The 23,512-nt window shown below is 40.4% G+C and overlaps 1 protein-coding gene across 2 annotated transcripts in view; it reads right to left on the bottom strand.

Moving 5' to 3' along the window:
• Positions 1–8,454: 8,454 nt before the first annotated feature.
• The window catches only part of MDGA1 (MAM domain containing glycosylphosphatidylinositol anchor 1), a 92,542-nt gene continuing 77,484 nt past the window's right edge, over positions 8,455–23,512 (bottom strand). Inside the window, exons 13-15 of one of the 2 annotated variants that reach the window (XM_074311037.1) lie at positions 18,777–18,907; positions 18,233–18,341; positions 8,455–17,063 (exon numbers count right to left, since the gene is read on the bottom strand). In XM_074311037.1, the coding sequence (XP_074167138.1) occupies positions 16,972–17,063; positions 18,233–18,341; positions 18,777–18,907 (332 nt within the window). In that variant the 3' untranslated portion in view covers positions 8,455–16,971. The remainder of the gene's footprint in view (positions 17,064–18,232; positions 18,342–18,776; positions 18,908–23,512) is intronic. The other variant, XM_074311036.1, reaches the window with a different exon arrangement.

The following is a 23,512-nucleotide window of genomic DNA, read 5'->3' as shown; positions in this document are numbered from 1 at the left end:
ATTTTCTTAATGAGTTAACAGTGAGTAGTTAAAAAGTTCGTGAGCATATACTCTCACAGGTATCCACATCTGTGCTCTCATTCTAGTTCAGAAGGTCATTTACAAATGCTAACATACACATCCCTCTCCACCATCAAAGAGGAGAAAGATAGCTCTCCTAAGGAGGCACTCCTTCCCCAGTAGTCAAAAAATGCATCTGGTAATATTGACATGTGGATAATGTGTGTGTGTTCTCACATCCTATTATATCAATGCTAGAAGAGATCGCAGAAATAATTGAGTTCCACCTCCTTATTTTTCACAGGAAGAAATTAAAACACAGAGAGGGAAAGGAGATGACTTGTACCATCTTGTATTAAAGATCCCTTTCACCTCTGATTTTGTGATTCCAAAATTTTGTAATGTAAATTTTAAAAGATACATTTTCCAAGTTCTCTAGCTTTTCTGGTTGCCCCATTGTGATTAGCAGTTTGGATGCTGAAATTGACAGCTGCCATATGTGAAGAATTGAACCCTTTTTATCTTAAGTTTCACTGAAATTCCATCTTCTCTTCTTGCAACCCATCCATCAAGGAATTGCTCAACAAGTATTTCTTTAGCATTTACTATATGCCAATAACTAAATATTACAGTACAATTTAAAAAGTAAAAACAGTCTCTGCCTTCAAGGAGTTTATACTCTAATAGGCAAGATACAAGATACAGAGTAAATGAAATATAACCTTAGAAGGGAAAGCATAGCAGATGGAATAACTGGGAAAAGTCTCCTATAAAAGTTGGAATTTTAGCTAATTCTTAAAAGAAGTAAGGGGAAAGGGAGGCAGGGAAACATTGAAACATAAAAGATAGTCAATGCAAAGGCATGAAGACTGGAGAGAAGAGAAATGTGTGTGAGGAAGAATGAGGAACAGAACAAAGGTCAGCATGCTGGACCATAGAATGCATAAAAAAAGAACAATATATAAAACTGGAAAGCTAGGAAAAGGCCAGGCTAAAAAAAACTTTAATAGCCCACGAATTTATATTTTATCTTAGAAGTAATAAGGAGCCACTGGAATTTATTAAGGGAGGGCAATGTATGTGCCATGTTCTGCCTTTATTTTAGGAAAATTCAGTCTAGAGGATGGATTTAGAGTGGGGAGATATGAGTCAAAGAAATCAATTAGAAGGCTATTACAATAATCTAGGTGGTATATCAGATTGCTTAATGTCTTGGTTAGGGGAGGTGGGGAGGGAGAGAGAGAAAAAAAATGAAACTCAAATCTTATAAAAATGGATGTCGAAAATTGTCTTTATATATAATTAGAAAAAAATATTTACATTTTTAAAATTAGCCCAGGTAAGGAAGTTATAAGGGCCTAAAATAAAATCCATGTAAGTAGAAAAAGTGTATGTTAGGGATGGTAAGTTTAGGCAACTGGTTGGATCTGTGGTATGAATGAGAATGAGGAGTCTAATATGTGGACTTGGTAACAGAGAGGATGGCGGCAAGGTGCCCTTAACTCCAACAGAACTCTCATTCAAATTCAGAAGAGAGTGGATTTGAGGAGGAAAGATCACGTAGGATCCAGGATATTGACCTAATGTCCCGGATCACTGAAGCCCAACCACTGAAGGACCATCCTGGCCTCTGAATCCAATTGTCTCCTTAGCCTCGGAGACCAACTGCACCCTCCCTGCTGCCACCCCATCTGGTTGTCCTAATTTGGCATCTGCTTCTTCTTATTCCGAATTCTACACATTTCAAATCACAGGAGTGCATTTTCTAGAATTTATTTACAAGGGGAAAGAGAATATATAAATTAAAAAACACACCAGGGTAAGGTAATTTTAAGTGGATGTAAAAGAAAGCTAATCTCTAACATGACTTTTAAACTTCCATTTAGGAAACTTGTGTTCTCTCTCTAGGCTGGGAGTTCTGTGACAGGGTCCAAAAATCTAAAGGCTTTGAAATGACATCACCCCAAACCCCTGGGATATTTAGGGATTTTCCCACATAGGTAGTTGCTAAATCAAGCTCACTGCCCATTCTATAAATCCAGACCCACCCTCAGTCAGTTAGGAAGCTTCCTGTTCCCATGATGGAACTTTACTTCTTATTTTTTGTAAATGGAATTTTTTCTAATTAGATGTAAAAATAGTTTTTAATATTCATTTTTATAAAAATTTGAGTTCCAAATTTTTCTTCCTCTTTCGCTTCCTTCCCTTCTTCCCAAGATGGCAAGGAATTTGATAAAGGTTATATATGTGCAATCATGTTAAACGTATTGGTGGAACCTTAGTTCTTACATTTTCATTCATTCAACAATATTGATTAAACTATATAGTAGGCACTATGTTAATTGTTTAGGGATATAATGAGAAAAATGAAACAATCCTAGTTCTCAGAGAACTTCATTCTATTGGGAAAAAGGGAGAAACATGAATACAGATGAGTTAATAAAAATATATACAAAGTAATATTGCAGAGAGGACACTAAGCCTTGTACAGATCAGGAAGAGTTTCTTGTAGGAAGCAGCATTTGAGCTGAGCCTTGAAGGTAATCCCAAGAGTCAGTGTCTAAGAAGGAATAAATTTTACGATATGAGACAGAATGACCTCACTTTACCTAGGAGACTTAAGTCAAGAGCGATGTACCAAGATGGCAGAATTTACTTGAAGCAGAACTGAATTTTGAACCCTCATATCCCATCACTCTAAATGTAGATATCGTATTCTTGCCATTGTATCATGCACTTTGCTCACAAATCTTGAAGCAGATGAAGTAGAAATTTGTTATTCTCCATTTTGCAGAATTGGAAACTGACTTCTCCCAGGTCATTCAGAAGTGTTGGAGTCTGAATTTGAACGCAGGTGCTCAATCCTGATACACTCATATATTGCATTATCTTGCTCTGTTTGGCTCTTCCTATGTCATGGTCATAGATCTAGAGGCTTGTCTAACCCTCTCCTTTTACAGATAAAGTAGCTTGACCAAAATCACACAGTTTAGTGAGTAGGACATCAAGGTTCAAATGTCAGGGCTTCATCCACTACACCGTTCTGTTCCCAATCACTCTCCTAATGAGATCCCTCCTTAGTCAAAGGGCAAGAATGAAGATTTAGAAAGTGTTATTAAAAAATAAGAACAATTTTAATAAGTACAAAAGTCACCCCTGAAGTTTGAAGGGAAAAAATCCCATTCTTTCCATAAGGATACAAATAATGTTCTACATGTCAGTGTTTTTCCTAATCCTCCATTGCTTTCTTTATTATAGGGGAGAAATTTCCTCATCCCTGCTGCTGGGAGAAGAGGGAGAAGGGCAGAGGAAGACTATTAGTAGTTTATGGAGGACCCTGAGACAGAACGAATGTTGGGGAAGGCAGGGCTAGCATCTAATCACCTATTAGGAGAAGAGAATCTCCTGCCTTCCTAATGAAGGTTGATACACTACATTTCCTTCTTCCCTCCAGAGTCTTCCTCCTACCCATTTACTTTCCCTTCCCTATCCATTCACCTCCCTCTATTGCTGGGCTCTTCTTTCCCTCAGCTTCTTCAACCATAAATCCTGGGTTAGTGCTGACACAGCCTCCTTCATCCATCTAGTAACTCAATTTGTGGGATTAACCCCAAGCCCCAAAGCCTGGTACACACGTGGCTGGTGGGAAACAAAACCAGAGCTGCCAGGAATTGACCACACAATGACCTATGACAACACCCCCACACCACTGTCCCCTTCAGCCTCCATCAAAGATAGTGCCCCATCTCACTCTCACATTGCCCACAATTCAGGGCATCCACATTGGGATGAATTATCGACAATAAGAAGAAATTTAATGGACAGTATCTATACTGGCTGGGAAGCAGGAGAGCTTTGGAGTTGTAAATATAGCCTTATTTTCCATATTCTGATGTGATAGAATAGAAAGAGTTCTGTTCTGTCTATAGCTTGTGTGTTATTTTGGGGAATTATATTCCCTTTCTGGGCTTCAGTTTCCTCATCTGCAAAATCAAGGGGTTGAACTAAATAACATAGTTTCTTTCGGGCTTTATATCAATGATGCTGATTAGTCATTAAATATCATCAAACTTTTAAAGAAAATAAGAGGAAAAAGGAGAATTACCAAGTTCAACCCTGTCATTTGACAGGTGTGGAAATTGAGGCCCAGAAAAGAGAAATTATTTAACCTTAATTATGAAACTAGCTAGTGACAGAGATAGGTATAAAATTCAGGTAGCCTGATTTTCAAGTTAGGACTCATATCTCAGGACAACTCCCCATTTTCTATTCTCTCTATTCTCTATTTAAGGATTCACTCTCCTCTCCCTTCTTCCTCTCTCAGCCTGCCTTGCCTTATCCCTCACTCTACAACTCCCACCCCACTACTCCAACAGATATTACTAGAACTTCCATCTTTTTGCTGATGATCCAAGATCCTTTCCCTCTTTTAAAACGTGTCCATTTTTCTCACTAGACTGGTTTCTCTCACTCACTCCCAATTCCTTTCCTTCCCTTCCTCTTCTCTTCCCTTTTTCCCCTTTCTTTCTTTTCTTGTCACTTCCCCTTCCCTTTCTTTCCTTTTCTCTCCTCCCTTCTTTCTTCTCCTCTCCTCTCCTTTCTTTTCCTTTCCTTTCCCCTTTTCTTTCCTTTCCTTTCCATTCCCCTTTCCTTTGCTTTCCTTTTCCTTCCTACCCTGCAGCACCATTGGATTCAACTTTCCTTCAGTTTCTAATAGTATCTATTAATAGGCTAGAGGTAACTCACATTGGTCCTATGGTAGTTTAGGTGTGAAACTAAGGTGGAATTATATCCTCAGAATACTTCCAATGGTTAATAAGAAGAGATTTACTTAGACACATCAGGGAAAGAGGTTGACTTAGCCATATCAGAGCAGGGATAAGATGTTCATTCATTTAGAACAAAGTATTGATTCAGTGAAGTATAACTTTCCAGTCTGTTTGTCTCAGTTTCTTCATATGTAAAATGAACTAGAGAAGGAAATGGCAAACAACTCCAATATTATTATCAAGTAAGCCCCAAATGGGGTCCCAAAGAGTCAAACACAACTGAAAAGTTATTAAATCACTATAGTCATAGGATCATCTCTGTTGTGCCACAGTTCTCTTTTATTGTCCTGACTCAGTTTCCCTAAATTGTCCTGCCTTGGTTTCCCTGAATTGGTCTGCCCAATCCTTCCTTATCATGATAATCCAGATAAAGAGAAAGATCTTAGGCATCTTCAGAACGTTGGGTGACTCTCCCCATTCTGTAATCCCAATTATCAGATATCCCCCATGCCTCCCTTCACCCTGTCAGAACCGGATTGTTAGTCCCATGTTCCCACTCTCAGCACCTTGACTCTGCCCATGTCTCAGTCTAACCCCTGTGTCTGAGCCATGTGTATATATATGTCATTGAGAATTCACATTGTTTGCTGGATTCTTGGAGACGATAGTCTCATTCAGCCCTGAGCCCCAACCATGGATCCATTTGCTCCCAGTAAATCTCTCCCTTTCAAATAAAATATTAAAATAGTATAACTTTCTAATCTCTATCTTGCCTCAGTTCCTTCAGCATTACAATCTCCACAGGAAGAGACTCCAGCAATTCTTGTGTCCTGGTTAATATTGTATAGTCAAATGATTAGGAAGCAATGTCAATGTCTTAGTCTCCTGAGCCACTCAAATTTCATGGATAATTTCAATACAATTTAATGAAAAATTAGCATAACTTGACTGGTGGAGAGGGTTAGGATATTTCTTCCACCAAACCTTCCTAATAGAGTTAAACTCAAAAAAGAATCCCAAACAGTGAATCATTTCAATGAGGTAGTAGAATGGGTTTATGCACATAACACTTGAGTATAGATTTGTTTGGATGTGGAGATTTTCTTTACGGCAAATATTAAAGTTGACCAGTGAAACTTACTCAGGAGAGACTGGGAGCCAGTCCAATTTCTATTTTCTGGTCTCTGCTCCAGCCTTCCTGGATAATCATGTCCTGATGGGGATAAAAAGCATCACCTCTCAGAAAATACAAAGCTTGCTGTCTCTCTCACACCATCCCCTTGGGGCAGAAGGTTCTGACAGATTTCTCTGCTTGCTCAATTAACAGAGGGAGTTGATATGTCAACAAATTGTTTGCATTTTACATAAAATACCTTTTTATGTATTCAAGCATAGATTCTTTTATGTCAAAGGGGCTTGAAGGCAAGATTTGCCTTAGATAAACAAGTGTTGACTGTATTACTTAGTGCTTACTATTAGCTATTTTTGCCTCTGTCTTTGTATGAGTACTAAGTGCATGTTTAAATCCTCACTAGAATCCCCTAAGGATACTGAAATCCTGTTTTGACAATCCTTCCTTCAATACTTAATTCATTGGCCTTTGACCTTATTGATATGGTACTCATCCCCCTGGTGAAGAATGCAAGCCAATAATCGTCTCCTTTTTAATTTTATTTTAAGTTTTTCTGAAAACCTTCTATAGAAGTTCTATCCAACATGCAAAGAGGCCTATTTTTTCATTTTGTGAATAGCAATGTAGCACATGGCCTGTCCTTCTGTTATCCCTCCAAATGGCTATGTGACTGAATGGCCCACATCCTTTCCAAGTTATATGTAGTTCTGATTGTATTTTTTTAGGACAATAGTTGTAGATAAAGTGTTGTTGATACTGTATTGCAGTCCATTCACCCCTACCATACTTCAGCTCATCTTCTGCCCTCTGAATGGGATATGCATTAAATAGGGAGGAGGGAAGAGAAGAAGGTCAGAAAAAATGATTTCCAGGCTTCTGGGATAGATATAATTTTACTGTCTGTGGGGGATTCTAAGAAAACTGATCTGCAAGAAAGGAGACCACACTAGGAACAATTTGTGAGGTTGAATGAGGACTTCTAAAAGGTCAATGTATACTTAGGAGAGTTTCTTCTCTGCCTCCCAGGGGAGAGGTAAAGGTGGAAATGGAAACATAGAGGAAATTTAAGGGTTTTTAGTTCAGCACAAATAAATTAAATTCATTTTAAAAGCTGGAAAAGACTTTCCAGGTCATCTAATCTGACTCTCATTTTACTGATGAAAAAATTTAAGTTTAGGGAAGTTAAGTTGCTTGGAGATAGTATATGGTAGACTCAGTTTTCAATCCCTCCCCCTCCCGATTTTACCCTCTCCCAAACTCCTGGAGTGTTAGAATTTATACACACACACACACACACACACACACACACACACACACACACACACACATATATATATATATATATATATATATATATATATAAAATACAAAGATAATATATATATATATATAATCTTTGTATTTTCATCATTTAGCACAGTGCCTGACACACAATAAATATTTAGTAAATGTTTCTGGAATGAATGGATGGATAGATGGGTGAGTGAGTGAATGGATGAATAGATGGATGGATGAATGGATGAAATCCTCTGACTTCAAATCCAGAGCCCTTTCTATTACACCATGCTGCCTTAAGAAAATTGGAGAGACAAAAATATTCTGGATCTGCATGATGAAGCCTATTGAGAAGGCTTTGAAGCAAAGACAAGAGAATTAACTCTAAGGTGGGGGGATTCTGGAAAGGAGCTGTTTGTTACAGAGAATTTCCTGACAAGAGTGCAGACATGGCCTTGATGTAGTTATTGAGTTTGATGAGAGCAGATCTGGACTGAAACTGAGAGGTGGACCTAGGATCCAGCCAGAGCAAGGCCCAGCTTTTTCATGGACCAAAGGAATGGAAAGAAACAGTTAAGTTTTGGATTAGAAATGAGAGAGAGGAGAGCTATCAGGGAAGGGACTGGGGAACCTGATTGGAATTACAGAAGGGGTTGATACCCGGAAGGGACCCTGATCAGTGTTGGAAGCCAAATTTGGCTTATTAAGTAATGTTAATTTGTCTGATCTGCATATGGAACATCATGATCTCAAAAGATTCAGGATGTCAGATGACCCACAGGGCAATAGAAAGGTACATGGCAAGCTTAAGTAGGGTGCATGATCTGCCAACTGTTGGAAAAGATATCATTGAGTTTGATCATGTATTGGAAGACTGGCAGATGTAGCAAGAGCAAGGAATAATCCACAAGCATTTATTAAGCACCCACTATGTGCTAAACTCCATGCTAGGGTAATTTAATCTCTCTTGTGCCTCAGTGTCTTCATCTATAAAGTGAAAAGGTTAGACTCAAAGGTCTCTTCCTACTCTAAAATGATGATATCCAGATCATTCTAAGCTTCAGAAGAGATATTGATCTGTATTACTGGAGGAAATTTTCTCATCCAGGATTTCTTTATACCAAAGAAATGATGAATATTCCTATTTTTCTGTGAGGCAATCAGGTGGTACAGTAGATAAAGTGCTGGGCCTATAATCAGGAAGACTCATCTTCCTGAGTTCAAAATTGGCCTCAAACACTTATTAGCTTTGTGACCCTGGATAAGTCACTTATTCCCATTGCCTCAGTTTCCTCATCTATAAAATGAGCTAAAGAAGGAAATAATAAACTACCCAAATGGGATCACAAACTGATACACGAATGAAATGACTGAACAAAAATAAAAACAAAACAAAAAACAATCAAGACCTGGGTGCTGTCCAAGGTTCTGGAGATTCAGAGACAAGAATAAGGCAATCTCTTCTCTAGAGGAGCTTACATTATACTGGAGGAAGACAATATTGTCAACTGAATCAAAATGGGTATGGTCAGAGTGGAACAGAGCAGGCTAGATTCAGGAATAAGACTGAAGTTTAATTTCAAAGTAAGGGAAATAACTTGCAAACAAGGGCACATGTGCCAGGACCTTGCCTCTAATGGGGAGATCCAAAGTAGTGGGGCTGAACTTTGATTTATATACTTGTGGCTAAACAAAGTGTCAAAGAGTATAGTATAGCAATACTAATGAGGCACACAACAGCAACAGTGAGACAAGATAATCTAGTAACAAAAAGTCCATTCCTAGCAGGGTTTCACATCTGAGCCTGTTGGTGCTCACTCCAAACTCAGGGGCAATAAATTCCAGAAGGTTAGTGTAAATGATTATTGTTATGCCAAGCTCAGGGCACAGCTTGCTGGACTTTAGCTCTGCAAAATAGGGTATCTCCTAATATCTTGTCACTATATAAGCATATAAGTATGTGTAAAATAATGTTCAGTATATATTTTACAAAGAAATTTCAAGGAGGGGGCAGTAGCTACTGATGAGATCAAAAGAGTTTATAAAAAACAAGGAAGAGAACAACACAAAATGAGAAAGCATGGGACCAATGAGCTCTGTAACCAGACTGAATGAGGTAACAAAGCAATGGAAATAGGAATTTAAATGTAGGATTTGCAAAAAGATTCCCTTATTTTTGTTGTTGTTCAGTTGTTTTTTCAAGTTCATGTCCAATTCTATGTAAGAAGTTCATGTTCATTTCTCCATGACCCCATTTGAGGTTTTCTTGGCAAAAATAGTGTAGTAATTTGTTATTTCTTTCTCCAGCTCATTTTACAAATGAGGAAATTGATGCAAACAGGACTGAATGACTTATACAAGGTCACACAGCTAGTATATGTTGGAGGCCAGATTTGAACCCAGGTTTTCTTTACTCCTCATGCTTTACACATTATGCCACATTGCTTCTCCTAATGTCATATTCTTCTTGTTAAATTGTAAACTTTTAAAGGACAGATGCTGGATGAAGTCTTTTCTTTTTTTTCTTTTTTAAAGATTGAGTCTAAATTTAAGATTGATAAAAATGGAATTAGTGGGGCTATTCATGGGTACAATTTTCATTATTAATTGTTACAGGAGCTTTAGTCTGCTTTGTCCTACCTGGGTGGGTTGACTTCTCCTGGTATTATAGGTGTTATAGGCATAGGTTATGCCAGGCTGCTTGGTCTTTTCTCATCTTTATATTCCTAGAACCTAGTACAATGTCTTCAAAGTAGTAAGAAATGAATAAAAAAAGTTTGTTGAATTGAAAAGGGAATCAAGGATCTTGAGTTCCAATCTTGCTTCTGAGGTTTGCTACCTGTATGACATTGAGCAAATCATTTTATCTTTTTGACCCTTATCTTCTTTTTTTGTAAAATTAGGAGGTTGAAATTTATGATCATTGAGATCCTTTCCAGCTATATATTGATCCTTTCTCATTGTTGGGGAGAGACTCAAGGGAGCTAGAAAGAAGCAGGTATAAAGAACAGTGGGAAGAATTAATGGCTATTGGGACATAGACTGAAGTGTGAATTCAGAGAAGCTGAACAGAGAAGGTAAAGTTTATGAGGAAATGAACTATGAGTAGTATGAAAAAAGGTGGGGGTTTGGGTGGAGTTTACAAAGTGGTTAAGTAGCCTTAGACAAATAGTTTCCCCTTTCTAGTATTTTCTTTTCAGTAAAATGAGAGGATTTGATTATGTGATGTATAAAAAGTTCAAAAAACAAAGAGTTTCTAGGTAATTAATCATTTTATTAACCATGCTAGCAATAATTTATAAAAGGGGTCAGTGATATTCTTAAATGCCATGGACTCCTCAAGGAAACACTGGATGCTTGTATGTTCTTAGAAAAGTGAGTATTCCTGAGACTGGCGATCAACTCTAGTTAACAATGAGAAGAATTAATATCATGACTGGTCCTTCAGCCTTGATCTCTTATATCATCCTGTCTAGGGTAATGTAAACAAATAGAGAGAATCCATTTTTATTTAGACTTGTTTGGGTAAAACACAATGGACCCAAAGCTGCCAATTCACTAAATTAGTTTTCCTGATAGGTGAAGTCTGAACAAAATTTCATCTCTTTATTTGCCTGCCCTTCTAAGGCTGACTGAATAGTCTACAGAGATAGAGGTAGAAAGGGGGAAAAACATTGGTTCTAATTCTCTTAATATGGGAGAAAAAATAATTTCTCTCAATTGTTTCTAAGCTTTGTCCTTTTAGAATGTGTGATAGTCCAAGAATGAAGCCTATCCCATGAGCTAAAGGATTAATTTGTCCATATTCTTCCCTGGTTTTAAGAAGACTAACAATCCTCATAAGTTCATAGGATGAAAAACCAGAAGACACATCAAATATGATAATTTCTAGTTCAACCAGCTTTATAGATGAGAAAATTGAAACAGTGACTTTCTCAGGATCACCTCTGTCATAGTCCATATTCAAACTGCCTGAACTCTTCCTTCTTTGATCTCCAAATCACTTTAGTGCTGATTTTCCTTCATTTAGACACTGACAGGTTATTCATGAGAAAGGGTGAATTCTCCCCATTTTCCATTTGACCAAAAAAATATCCAGAGAGAGACAGCAACTTCTCTGAAGACACACATTTATAGGAGGAGCCCAGATCTCAGGATAGTCAAGCTTCAGATTATATATGACTGATGTGGAGGATCATAGACAGACATAGACATGTCCATTAGTCCATCTAGGCCCACACCCATACCCTCGAATAATGGACTGTATTCACCCATCCTTCTCAACACAGACAAACAGACTCCTGACAGATTAGAATACTGCATCTTTATTGATTGAGATAATTTTATTCTCAACTAGAGGTTACACTGGGGAGATAGGGATCGGGAAAAGGATGAAGGAGTAAAAAGGTAATGGGAGATGGGAAGAAGGGCAATGGGGAAGGGGAAATTAGTGGTTTATTATTTTCTTTAAAAAACCACCAACATATTTCACCCTGTTAATAAGGGGGCTTCATTTCTGTTGTGCTTTGTATCTAATGAGAGGGGAAGGTGGGGCAGACAGTGAGACATTGGAGCTTGTGATGAGAGTTGTTGGCTTTTCTCCTAGATGTCCTGGCCTTAGCTGAAGTAGTAGTCCTCTCCGGGTCAGCTTTCCTTCATTGCCTTTTCTCCATGTCCCTTCCCCCACCCCATTTCAATGGATCATTTGGGAGGTTAAGAATAAAGGCCTCTGAAGAGATGGATGTTTAGAGATTCCTAGGTGGAGGAAGAGAATTGTAAAAGAATTGGATCTAGGGAGTTCATTACTTGGTTGGCAGAAGGAAGAATAAGAATTTTTACTTTACCCAGAATTCCCAAGAGCCTTATTGTAGGAGAGGGACAGGGGAGATCTATTAAAAAGGAGTTCCCAACAAGAAACTCCTGTCTGACTTCCTTCCCCATAACTCAATTCAAAACCTCCCAACACTGAGAGCTAGGGAAGGGGCAGCCTGCCAAGTCCTCCAGACTCAGAATTTCCTTTCTTTCCTCCCACATTCTGAATTTCAGGACAACTCAGCACTCCTACCTAATTCTCTCTAGGATCCCCGTAGGATTTACCTCTCAGCTGACCACAGTGTCCCCTCCTCACCTAACATACACATTAGCCATAGCCCAGATGAGAAGATTTTTCTAGGCATGCTCCATCCCATAGCAATATAAACATGGCTCCTCACAACAGACTCTGGTTCAAAAAGGAAAGAAAGATAAAGGATGGGGAAGGGCTGACCTGCAACCCCCAGCCCAACTTAAATAGTTGGTAATAGAGGAGAAAAAAATGAGGGAGAGAGAAAAGCAGAATCTCTGCTATGGGAATCACTGGGAGAGAAGATCAGATGCCATGGACCAGAGGATTCTGACAGATATAGGTGGAGAATGAGAAGTCTGACAGATATAGGTGGAGAATGAACAGTTACTAAATCCAGGTCATATCCCTATAGCACTGAGTATCTCAGGGGAAGGTTTTCACATTCCAGTGAACCCTAATAGCTGGAAGATGGATTAGGAATAGGAGGTACTGAGAGTAAGAAATGCTAAATGGAATGGCAGAAGGGAAAGAGGAAAGCAGCAATCTCCTGATAGTCACTACCACCAGAGTCTACCAGCACCAGGAGAAAATAGCTGAACAGAGATCACTGGCCCCAGCAGCCTACATGGGGCTTCCAGGGCCTTCACCCTGAGCTAGGAAAAAAAAATTTAATCCTGGTACTGTTATTAACTCATTGTATAACCTGAGCAAGTCATATTCTCCTTTAGGGTCTCAGTTTTCTCACCAGAAGTTGGATTAGATGAGCTCTAATGTCCCTTCCAGTGTTTACTTTCTAGGGTTATTATCCTGAGGTTCCCATAGGACTGGAGAAGAGACATGGGTCATTTATTCTACTGAGGAAATATTGTGACCCAAGCAAGGGCATAGGTTTTTAGACCTAAGCTTTAGTCTCCTTCCTGGTGGGACAGTAGTAACTCCTAAGTTCTGTGACACTCTCCTCCTACCATGCTTCTCCCAGCTGCCCAGCCATTAGAGAGGGGAAGGGTTTGGGGGTGATATACCTCTGGAATATGACCTGGAATAATCCCCCTTTTAAGGCCACAAAATACCCCAGGTCCTATCAGCCTGGAAAAAAGGGATTGCCTTGGGTCCAGCCATGGCAACATTGACTTGGGTGTACACTCATATAACACACAGGTACATGAATACACAGATGTATATACACATAGAGATGTCACATATATAGACACATAGAGATTCTGAAGTCTGTTTTTACATTCATCTCCTCCTCAACTTCATCCCCACAAATTTCATCAACCCTCAAAATTCTCCTTCTTTTTTTATGAATTCCAAAATATTCATTTATAATACCCTGTGGAATTCATTTTTTGCATATGTGTTTATTCTTTTCAATTACATTCTAAGTTCCTGGAGGGCAGCAATTTTTCCCGAAGGCTTAGCACAGTTTGGGGATATACATAAGAGTGTCAATAGATATTTATTCACTCCAGAGTCCTAATTTGCCATATACCCAAGCATAGGTAATATGCAGATGGAGAGGGAGAAAGGGAAGGGAAAAAGGAAGAAGAGAGAAGAGAGGAAAGAAGAGGGGAGAGAAAGGGAAAGACAGAGAGGAAGGGAAGAGAAGAGGAGAGGAAAGGAAAATAGAGAACAGAGGGGGGAGATACAGAGAGACAGAGAGAAAGAGGAGAGGAGAGGGGAAGGGAGAAGAGGAAAGGAGAGGAAAGGAGAATAAAGAAGAAGAGAGGGAAAAAGGAGGGAAGAAGAGAGGACAGGAGGAGAGAAGATGGGATGTAAAGACAGGGAAAAGAGGAGAGAGAAACACACATACTGACAGAGAAAAAGAGAGAGTGAGAATGAGAGAAAGAGAGAGAAGAAGAAGGAAAGGAGGAGGAGGAGGAGGAGGGAGGAAGGGAGGGAAAGAAGGGGAGAGGGAGAGACCCAGATCCAGACTGTGCCCCCCAAGGAATAGATAGTTTGACAGAATACTTAGCAGTATAGGAGCAGAAAAGAATGACATGATTTCTAGGAACATAGCCCATAGCCAGAGCAGCAGAAAATGAAGAAAGAAATTCGTTTAGAACAAAGGAATTGGGGAGAGTTCTCAGAAGAAAGCACTAGTCACCAATGAGCTGCTAAAGATATTGGCTGACTATATAATGAGATAGGACCAACTGTAGATCAAGTTTGTTCCTGCCTCTCATTTCAGCACTCTGGCCAGGTCCTGGCGCTCGTGGTGGTCTAAGGGAAACAACTATCTTGAATATTTTCTCCCCAGGCTTTTATAGGAGGGAAAGTATGATTACTGTAGGGAGTTTCACTGATAACTAAATCATTTGCCAAGTGTTAGCTGATAAGTAAGGTGTCAGTTGATGGCTTGGGTAGCTGATAAATAAGGTGATTCCCTAATAACCATTCAGCTGATAACTGAGATTTGCTGATAAGTTAAAGTTTGCTGATAGGAACATAGGTGAGAAATTTCTGGGCTGGTAAACTATTAGCTGATAACTAATGAATTTAGCTGATAATCAAGGTAGCTGATAGTAACATATTGGTTAATAACTAAGGTGTTAAGTGACATCAGGGATGTGATCACCTTCTCCTGGGTATTCTATTTTTTAATAGAATCCTAGATCTAGAACAAGATGAGACTTCAGAAATCATAAAATCCAACTGCTTCACTTTTCAGATGAAGAAGCTGGGACCCAGGAGGTTAAATAATTTGCCTGACACACAGCGACAGAGCTGAAATTTGAACCCTAGTCACTTCTTACTGTACTATGTAAAACTGAATAAAAGAATCCTTCAGCACCTTAGAAAATGAATCACTCATGATAGAATTTCATACCAATGTGGGTTGCTATGTTGGGGATAGTGGGCCTGCCCAAAACCCCTTAAGTCATACCAGGTGCCTCCTAGTCTGTAAGGTTTACTGTAGTACAACAGTACATATATGTAGTGTAGCCACAAAAAATACATCGAGACAGATGATGTTGAATTACACACAAAGAGAGATGCATACATATATTCACCACAGACACAAACACACACACCCAGTCCCACTTACTCAGAGGCCCACAAAGATGGCATGTGGTTAAAATTTCTTCACTTTCTCTGTCTCTCTCTGCCCTCTCTCTCTGCCCCCAGAGAGTGTTGGAAGAGAGGAAAAGAAGGAGTGAGTTGGAAAGCATTTGGTTTCTGACCTGCAGGCCCCATATCTTCTTTCCCCAGGACCCAGGGAAATATCCCCACAAACTTGGGCACAAGCCAAAGGTTGAAAGTCTACCCCCTCCTACACCTCCCACCCCCGCCAGCACTGACCATAAAGGGCAGCCACTGAGCCAACCCCTGCATCAGTATAAATCTGGGGAAATTGGGAGGAGTGGTGGTGGTGTGAAGTCTATTTTGAGTGGATCAGGCAGAGATTGGGTGAGATAGAGGCCCGATACTGAAACCACAATAGATTTCAATTTTCCAGTAATGGAATAGGGAATTATAGGAACTGGAGGAGGGGAGGGAGACAGAGCAGGATTCCTCCTGAACACACAAAGCACCCCTCCCATGTCATATTTTATGCTATTAAGAAATAGAAAAGGGTGTCTTAAACATAAATCTATTCCCTCAACTCTTAGTAGCCAGCCTAGAGAAGATGGGTTCAAAGTTATTTGTTGCACAATTTATTCTCTCCCTGTTCTCATTGCCATCCCATTTGACCCCTTCTCAGATTCCACCAAAGTCCAAATGGAGGCTAGTCCAGGGAACTATGTATGGAAGTGTTTAAAGGGGCTGGCAAGAAAAAGCAGCTTCTGGTTGATGTCAAGGTTGGGAATCTATACAGCTAACTAAATTAACTGGGTGGTTATCAAGGCATTCTGTGGATTATTCAGATCTGGGACAAGGAGAAAAAGGGAAATTCCAGTCCTTGTTGAGTAGCTCCAGGGAAGAAGCCTGAAAGCCCAGGCTGAGATGAAGGATTTTGAGTTATTTGTATATTTCTACACTCCAGCCCTTCCTCCCCAGATGCTCTCATAACCCTTGAAAATTGAAAGTTGTTGGAACCAGGTCTCACAGATAAAGCAAATAGAGTTGAACCCTCTCTTGCCCAAGGGCTTGGGGAGGGGAAATTGAGGCACACCCAGGCAGGACCCCAATACTTGCTTCTCTCCAGGTTAGGCAGTTGCCCCTGTGCCATACCTGGTACTGCCAAGCTGCTGTTTAACCTTTAGGGAGAGTGGTAGGTAGCAAAAGGAGAGCAGGGAGACACACAGGGCAATGGAAGGAGAAAAGGAGGGAGAAAATACTGCAAAAGGCCGCTGGGGAACACAGCCCAACTGTCCTGCCACCAAAGTCCCTGGGGATGGCTGTATGAGAAGGCAGGGGTCAGGGCTGTGCCAACCAACAACAATAGGGCAAGTGTCCTGTGTTTCCATGTTAAAGAAAGTTCTGGTAGCTCAGATAGAAACTTGTGCTTTAATATATATGTATATTTATATATAATGTGTGTGTGTAAGTGTGTATGTATGTGTGTATACGCATGTGTGCGTCAAACCAGTGTCTCCAGGACCTCCGGAGATGGGCTCCACCCACACTCTCCTCCCTTGTTCAGCCACCACAAGCCCCCCTCAACGGCACTATGGCCTGTCCCCCTGGGCACCCCGGCTGAAGAGGGTCAGTCTTTGGTACGATGTAGACACTTTGGTGTGCCGGGGGGCTGGGGAGGGGCGTAGGAGAGAACGGGACAGCGCTCATCATCTCAGCATTGCCAGGAGGAAGACGGTGAGGGGCCCAGAGAGTAAGGGGCCAGGCGGGCAGGAGGCACCACTGCCGGGCATCACCACCACTGTGAGGGAGAGAAAAAGGAGACACATAATGAGCATGGGGAAGAGATTCCCAATGTGGTGAGCAATGTGTCTGTCTGGGGAGCGTGATGCCAAAGGAGCTTCCCAAGCCCTGGTCCCCAGCCCCTTCCCTCTGGTCCTGGAGCTTCTCACTGGTGATTCTGAACAGAGACAGTGCTTGCCTTCACTCAGGCAAACACACACACTATCACACACAGCTACACAATAAAGCTAGACGGTTCACCTAGGGACAGGCACTGAGTGATTATTCACTGCTCCTTCTCTGCCACTGGGCTTGTTTAATAGCTACCCTGAAGTTAGTAACTGTCTCTCCAGGATCTTATTTTAGGAAGGATCCCTTGGATTCTCTTCTAGAGTTCTCCTCAATGGCTAATCAAAAAAAAAAAAAAAACCAGACCTGGGAAAGACCTTAGTTTAAGGGTCAAGGCCCCCACAGCATCCAGACATCTCCAATCATCCTTATCTATATCATGATACTTATCCGGATGGCTTTGGAGGAGTGAAGCTAGTGACTTTGCACAGCCCTATCTCATTTAAATCCAATTCACTTGCAATCATGACACCATCTTCCCAATGTCATAGTCCAATTGGAGAAAGAGGGACAACAGCAGCAACCACAACTCAGGATCGTTCCCCTTCCTCCCCTTTCCAGCTTCCCTTTGCAATGTTTGTTTGTTTGTTTGTTTGTTTTTAATCTTAACGTATACTTCTTGAGGGCAGGAACTGACTTTTTTATTTGTTCGTGTATCCCCAGAACTCAGCACAGTGACTGGCCCACAGTAAGTACTTAATAAATTTTCTTTCTTCCTTCCTTTTTTTCTTTCTTTCCTTCCTTCTTTCTCTCTTTTTCTTCCTTCCTTCCTCTCTTCCTTCTTCCCTTCTCTCTCTCCCTTATTCCCTCCCTTTTTCTTTCCTTCCTTCCTTCCTTTTCTTTCTTGATTCTCTTATATTCATTTCTTCTTTTTTTTCATTCCTTCCTTCCTCCCTCCCTTCCTCCCTCTCTCTGTCTTCCTTCCTTCCTTGTTTCATTCTTTCTTGTCTTCCTCTCTGTCAAATAAAGAAAGATGATTGAGTCATACAAATCTGAATATAAATTCATCAGACTTTCATAACTTTTCCCTTTATCCTTCTCCCCCTCCAAGCCCCAAACCTTTGTTGGGATCCACTTGCTTCCTAGGACACTCTCCCTTCTTCAGGCTGACGTCATCAATGGCAATATCCCCCAAATAACCTGAACCTCGAACTCCCTCAAAGATAATCTGGTGGGAAATGGGATTAGAGAAAAAAGAGAAGAGAAGATTGAGGAACATACTGCCAAAAGAGGCTAGTTTTCCATCAATGCTCCCTCACTTCCCGTCACCCTTTCAGCAGCAGCTTCTTCTCCCGTGGTGTTCAGAAGAAACTCAATAAAATAATGAGCAGTCACAGGGAAGAGGGACTCCTCTTATATGTAACTACTTTGAGTCATTTCAGCCAGTCCCTTGTCTTAGAACGTGACCTCTCTATAGCTTTGTTCTGGTAACAGTATGCCCAGGGGTCTCAGGAGAATGCCCATGCCTGGATGTAAGGAGGGAGAATGAACGAGGACAGTATCACCATGATATAGGTACTTAATAGATAGAGACTGTGGGAGTGAAGGAGTGATAAACTATAGAGTCCCCAAAACTCATGTATAAAAACTATCCTCTACTCACCTGGAAAGGCCCACTGGGGTTAATGGGCACATGAGCCTGCTGCCAGGAATTGCCCCTATTGCCACTCAAGGACCATGCGTGGGTCTCCAGTGCCCCCTTGTTCCGGGATCGCACCAGAAGATTGAGGGAACCTAGTTGAGGGGTGGAAGGGAAAGGAGAGATGGCTACTATTTGGGGAATAGAGTAGGTCCATATTCACACCCCTTTTCCTCCTACTCCCAGTCCACAGACACAGCCTGATAAATGGAAGGAGTGGGGATATCCTATGATTTCATATGACAAAGAGAAAGTGTGGACAGAGCAGAGAGGATGGGGGGAGAATATTTTTATCCTTGATAGAAACAGATTTGTTGTGTTTGAAAGTTGGTTGGCAGCCAAACATTTACCCTCCACCAGGGTTCATAGGATCATAGATTGAGAGCTGGTAAGGACTTCAGAACTCATCAAATTGAACCCTGTCATTTAATAGATAAGTAAATTATCTTTAATAGGACTATATAACTAGTTGGTTAAGATGCTGCAGATGGAATCAGGAATACTTGAGTTTAAATTCAGCTTTGGACACTGGTTGTATGTGGGTAAGCTGTGACTGAATATGTTGCTTACCTTATATCTGCCTCAGTTTACTCATCATCTACCTTTTAGGACTATTGTAAGAACAGAATCAGATAATTCTGTAATGGGCTTTGCAAAAGTGCTATATACATATTATCTCTCATTATTATTAATAATAATAAATTTCTGAGAGAGATTTCAAATTCAGGTCTTCTCCATCTAATCCAGTAGGTTGGGATATGAATTTTATGTGTTTAATATGATTGTACATGTATAACCTCTATCAGATTTGCTTGTCATCTTGGGGTGGGGGAGGGAAGAGAGGAAGGAAAAGATTGAAAATCAAAATCTTACAAAAGTAAGTGTTGAAAACTAAAAATAAATAAATAATTTAAAAACATTTTTAAAGACTATTAATTTTATTTCAATCCTAAATAGGAAGACACCAAAAGAAAGAGAAGTGTGGGGAAATGATTCACAAATGAAAAGGGTATGAGGTAAAGTTCTCCGAACAAAATTTAGTTAAGGAAAAGGAATATGCTCCCTCTCTTCAACTTATGTGAAGTTACAACAAATCTATGGCTTAATGTTAAGGAGTTTGTCCTCTAAACATGATTGCTTTTATACAGCTAGATCCCAATTACTGAGATTAATGAATCCCTTGAAGGGGTTGTATATATTCAAATTTGAGCTATTTGAAGTTATGTGTGTTTTATTGTTATCCTTTAGGAAGGAAACAAACATTTATTAAATGCCTACTACATGTCAGGCACTGTGTTAACTAAGCTCTTTTTACAAATATTATTTCTTTGATCCTTACAACAACTCTCAGATGCTATTATTAACCTTATTTTATGGTTCAAGAAATTGAGGCAGTTCAGTGGCTTCCACAATAATACAGGAAATATCTGAAATCAACTTAATTTTTTTTTTCTGAGACTATATGTATACTGAGAGCTGCCTAACTCCAGGTTCTCTACTGTGCTGGCTAACTATTTCTGCATAAGGAGCCCAGAGGCCATCTGGTCTATTTTTACAGATGAGGAAACAAACAAGCAAGCTGAATTGGACCTGGAGATTTCATTGTCATAACATATTCTCACTACTAATGTAGATGGACACTTGTTCTTAATTTATATAATTTAGAGAGTGTAGCCTAGGATACTTAGGAGTTAAATGACTTGCTCAGGGTCACACCTGAAGCTAGCTTGCTGGATCTGCTGCCAGCTCTCTCTCTCCATTATACCAATCTATCCTTTAATAGTTTAACAAAAATTCCTTTGAGAAAATTCCAATCTTGTCCACAAAAGAAAGAAAAAGCACTGGATTTGGGGATCACAATTTTACTGAGGGAACTCAGAAATCATCCAGTTCAATCTCCTCATTTAATAGATGAGTGATTTGCTTGAGGTCACACAGGCAATAAATACAACAAAGTTGGAATTCCAGCCCAAACCATATGAACACAGATGTACAATGGTTCATTCCCTCTAGGCTAGGAAACCATAGGTAACTCACTTAGTCTGAGTCTCAGCTTCCCAACGTGTAAAATTAGGGGGCAGAATAATAGAGCTTGCCCTATATACCTCTCAGGTTCGTAGGAGGAAATTGCTTTGTGAAAGCTATGGAAATATGGGTTGCTATTATTAGTGGAAAGAAAAATTGTACTGGGAAGTCAGGGCACTGCATTTCTTTTTTATTTTGGGGGGGTGGTTCTTGAGAGGCAATTAGGGTTACATAATTTGCCCAGGATCACACAATTAATAAGTGTTAGGTGTCTAAAGCCAAATTTGAATTCAGGTCCTCTTGACTCCAGGGCTCTATCCACTGTGCCATCTAGCTACCCCAACACCCGAGTTTCGGGACAAAAGCTCCCAGCCTACCTTTAAAGAACTCTGCCCCGTGGTGTCTGTGAAAAGAGAATATCCCCTGATGACCTAGAACAGGCTGTCTTTTGTCATGTCCTCCCTCATTGTCAGAGCCCATTCTTTATGTCCCTTTTCTGTCTCCTTTTCTTTGTTAATAATATCATAGGATATTACTAAAAGCTGTAAAGGACCTCAGAAATTAGGTGGTCCAATCTCACATTTGAGGAAGCAACTAGTCCAAAGTCACACATCAAGTTCACAGTGGAACCAACACTTGAACCCAGTGTTTCTTTGAACTCCCACGTTCAGGATTCTGTCCACTTGCCACTTCCAGATGGCAGAGAAGACATGTCCAGGAATCACCTGAGGGGGAAGGAAGCTTCCCTGTTTCCCCTTTCTCAGGAAGTTCTGACACCTGAACCCTCGGACCTGAGCTGCTGTCCTGTAGGGATAAAGAGCTCAAAGTTTAATCTGGCTTTATCTAACAGTGGCACGAGGAAGAGGTTTGAGGCAGCACTACTGCCCAACTAGTGTCTCTCCCCAGCCTTTTTAGCATCAACCCTCCTTTGTACTGTTTCCCCATGAGCTCTTTCCACTCCCAGCTCTCCCTCCCACCATCTAAGATTGAAGAAGAAAGAGCTGGCGCCGAGGGATGGGAAATCAATCATCTATCAGAGAGGGGCTGGCTCCAGTGCCCGAGCACTAGGGCTGGCATTTACATGGCGCTGCCCACAGACAAAGCCGCACCAGCTGGGATGCCAGATAGGCCCCCTCGGGGGGAGGGGGCCGCCAAATGCTACCTGCCTGGGGATGAAAGCAGTTGGCTTTAATCTGGCTGGGCTGGGGAGGAGGGGTGTTAGCAGTGGAAAGACACAAAGACCAAAGACAGCTGGTTCCCTGAAGCTGCCAGGCCAGGGAGGGCATGAGTGGATGGTAGGCTTAGGGGTAAAGGAGAAATAGCTAGAGACTTGGAAATGAGGAATTCCACAGAAATTGAGGGCAAGGTGCGAGCTCTGCAGAGTAGAGACTTCAGGGAGGGAGAAGATGCTTTCTCTCACTCCAATCTGGTAGCTACAAAGAATAATATTGCAAGGATTTTAGGGTACCATGGTGTGGTGAAAAAGAACATGGGTTTTATAATCTGGTCCTGGGTTCAAATCTCATCTCTTAACTTTGCAATTTCCTCATCTGTAAAAATGAGAAGTTTGGATTACCACTTTTGGGGTCCCTTTTTTCCAGTTCTAAGGCTAAGGGAAGAGGGGCACCCTCCTAATCATGCACTCATAATTTTAGATATATATTATAGATATGTACTCACACATGTGCACACACACACACACACACACACACACACACACACACACACTGGCCTTCGTTATGTTTAACTATGATCCAATATCAGTTCTCACTTCCCTGGTTCCAAGTTGGGAAATTTGTCTCGATTCCCCTAAATAACAATGAAATTCCCATCCTTTGGCTCTATGATTCTGTCTCTGAATCCAGGGTTTAGATGTTGGAGAGGAAGGAAGGAAAGAAGGAAGGAAGGGAGAAAGAAAGGAAGGCGAGGAGGAAGAGAAAGGAGGAAGAAAATGAAAGAAAGAAAGAAAAAAGGAAGAGAGAAAGAAAAGAGAATACAAGAAAAATAAGCCATTTTTAACATTTAAAAGACAACTAGGGAAGCTCAAGGGGTGGAGCACTTGCTCTGGAGTCAAGAAGACATGAATTTAAAATCAATTTCATAAATTTACCACCTGTATGACTGTGGGGAAACTGCCTCAACTTCCTCATCTATAAAATGGGGATAATAATGGCACCTATTTCTCATAGTGGCTCTGAGGATGGAATGATATATTTTAAGTGTTTTTTCAGACTTTAAACCACTATCTGCTTTTCTTTTTTAAATCTTTTTTAAACACATATTGCTTTATGAATCATGTTGGGAGAGAAAAATCAGAGTAAAAGAGAAAAACCATGGGAGAGATTAAAAAAAAAAACAGAAAAAAGAAGTGAACATAACATATGTTGATTTACATTCAGTCTCCTTAATTCTTTTTCTGGATGCAGATAGCATTTTCTGTCCAAAGTCCATTGGATTGCTTTAGATCACTGAACCACTGAGAAGAACCAAGTCTTTCATGGTTTGTCATTACACATTTTGCTGTTATTGAGTACAATGTATTCCTGGTTTTATTTGTTTCACTCAGCATCAGTTTATATAATCTTTCCAGGCCTTTCTAAAATCAGCTTGTTCATCAATTTTTATGGAATTATTGTTCTATAAAAGGTAATATTCCATTACCTTCATACATCACA

Source organism: Sminthopsis crassicaudata, chromosome 4, assembly GCF_048593235.1.
Source record: "Sminthopsis crassicaudata isolate SCR6 chromosome 4, ASM4859323v1, whole genome shotgun sequence".
NCBI classification, from domain to species: domain Eukaryota; kingdom Metazoa; phylum Chordata; class Mammalia; order Dasyuromorphia; family Dasyuridae; genus Sminthopsis; species Sminthopsis crassicaudata.
The sequence above is the reverse complement of the archived record's forward strand: the minus strand, read 5'-3'. Positions and strand labels throughout refer to the sequence as shown.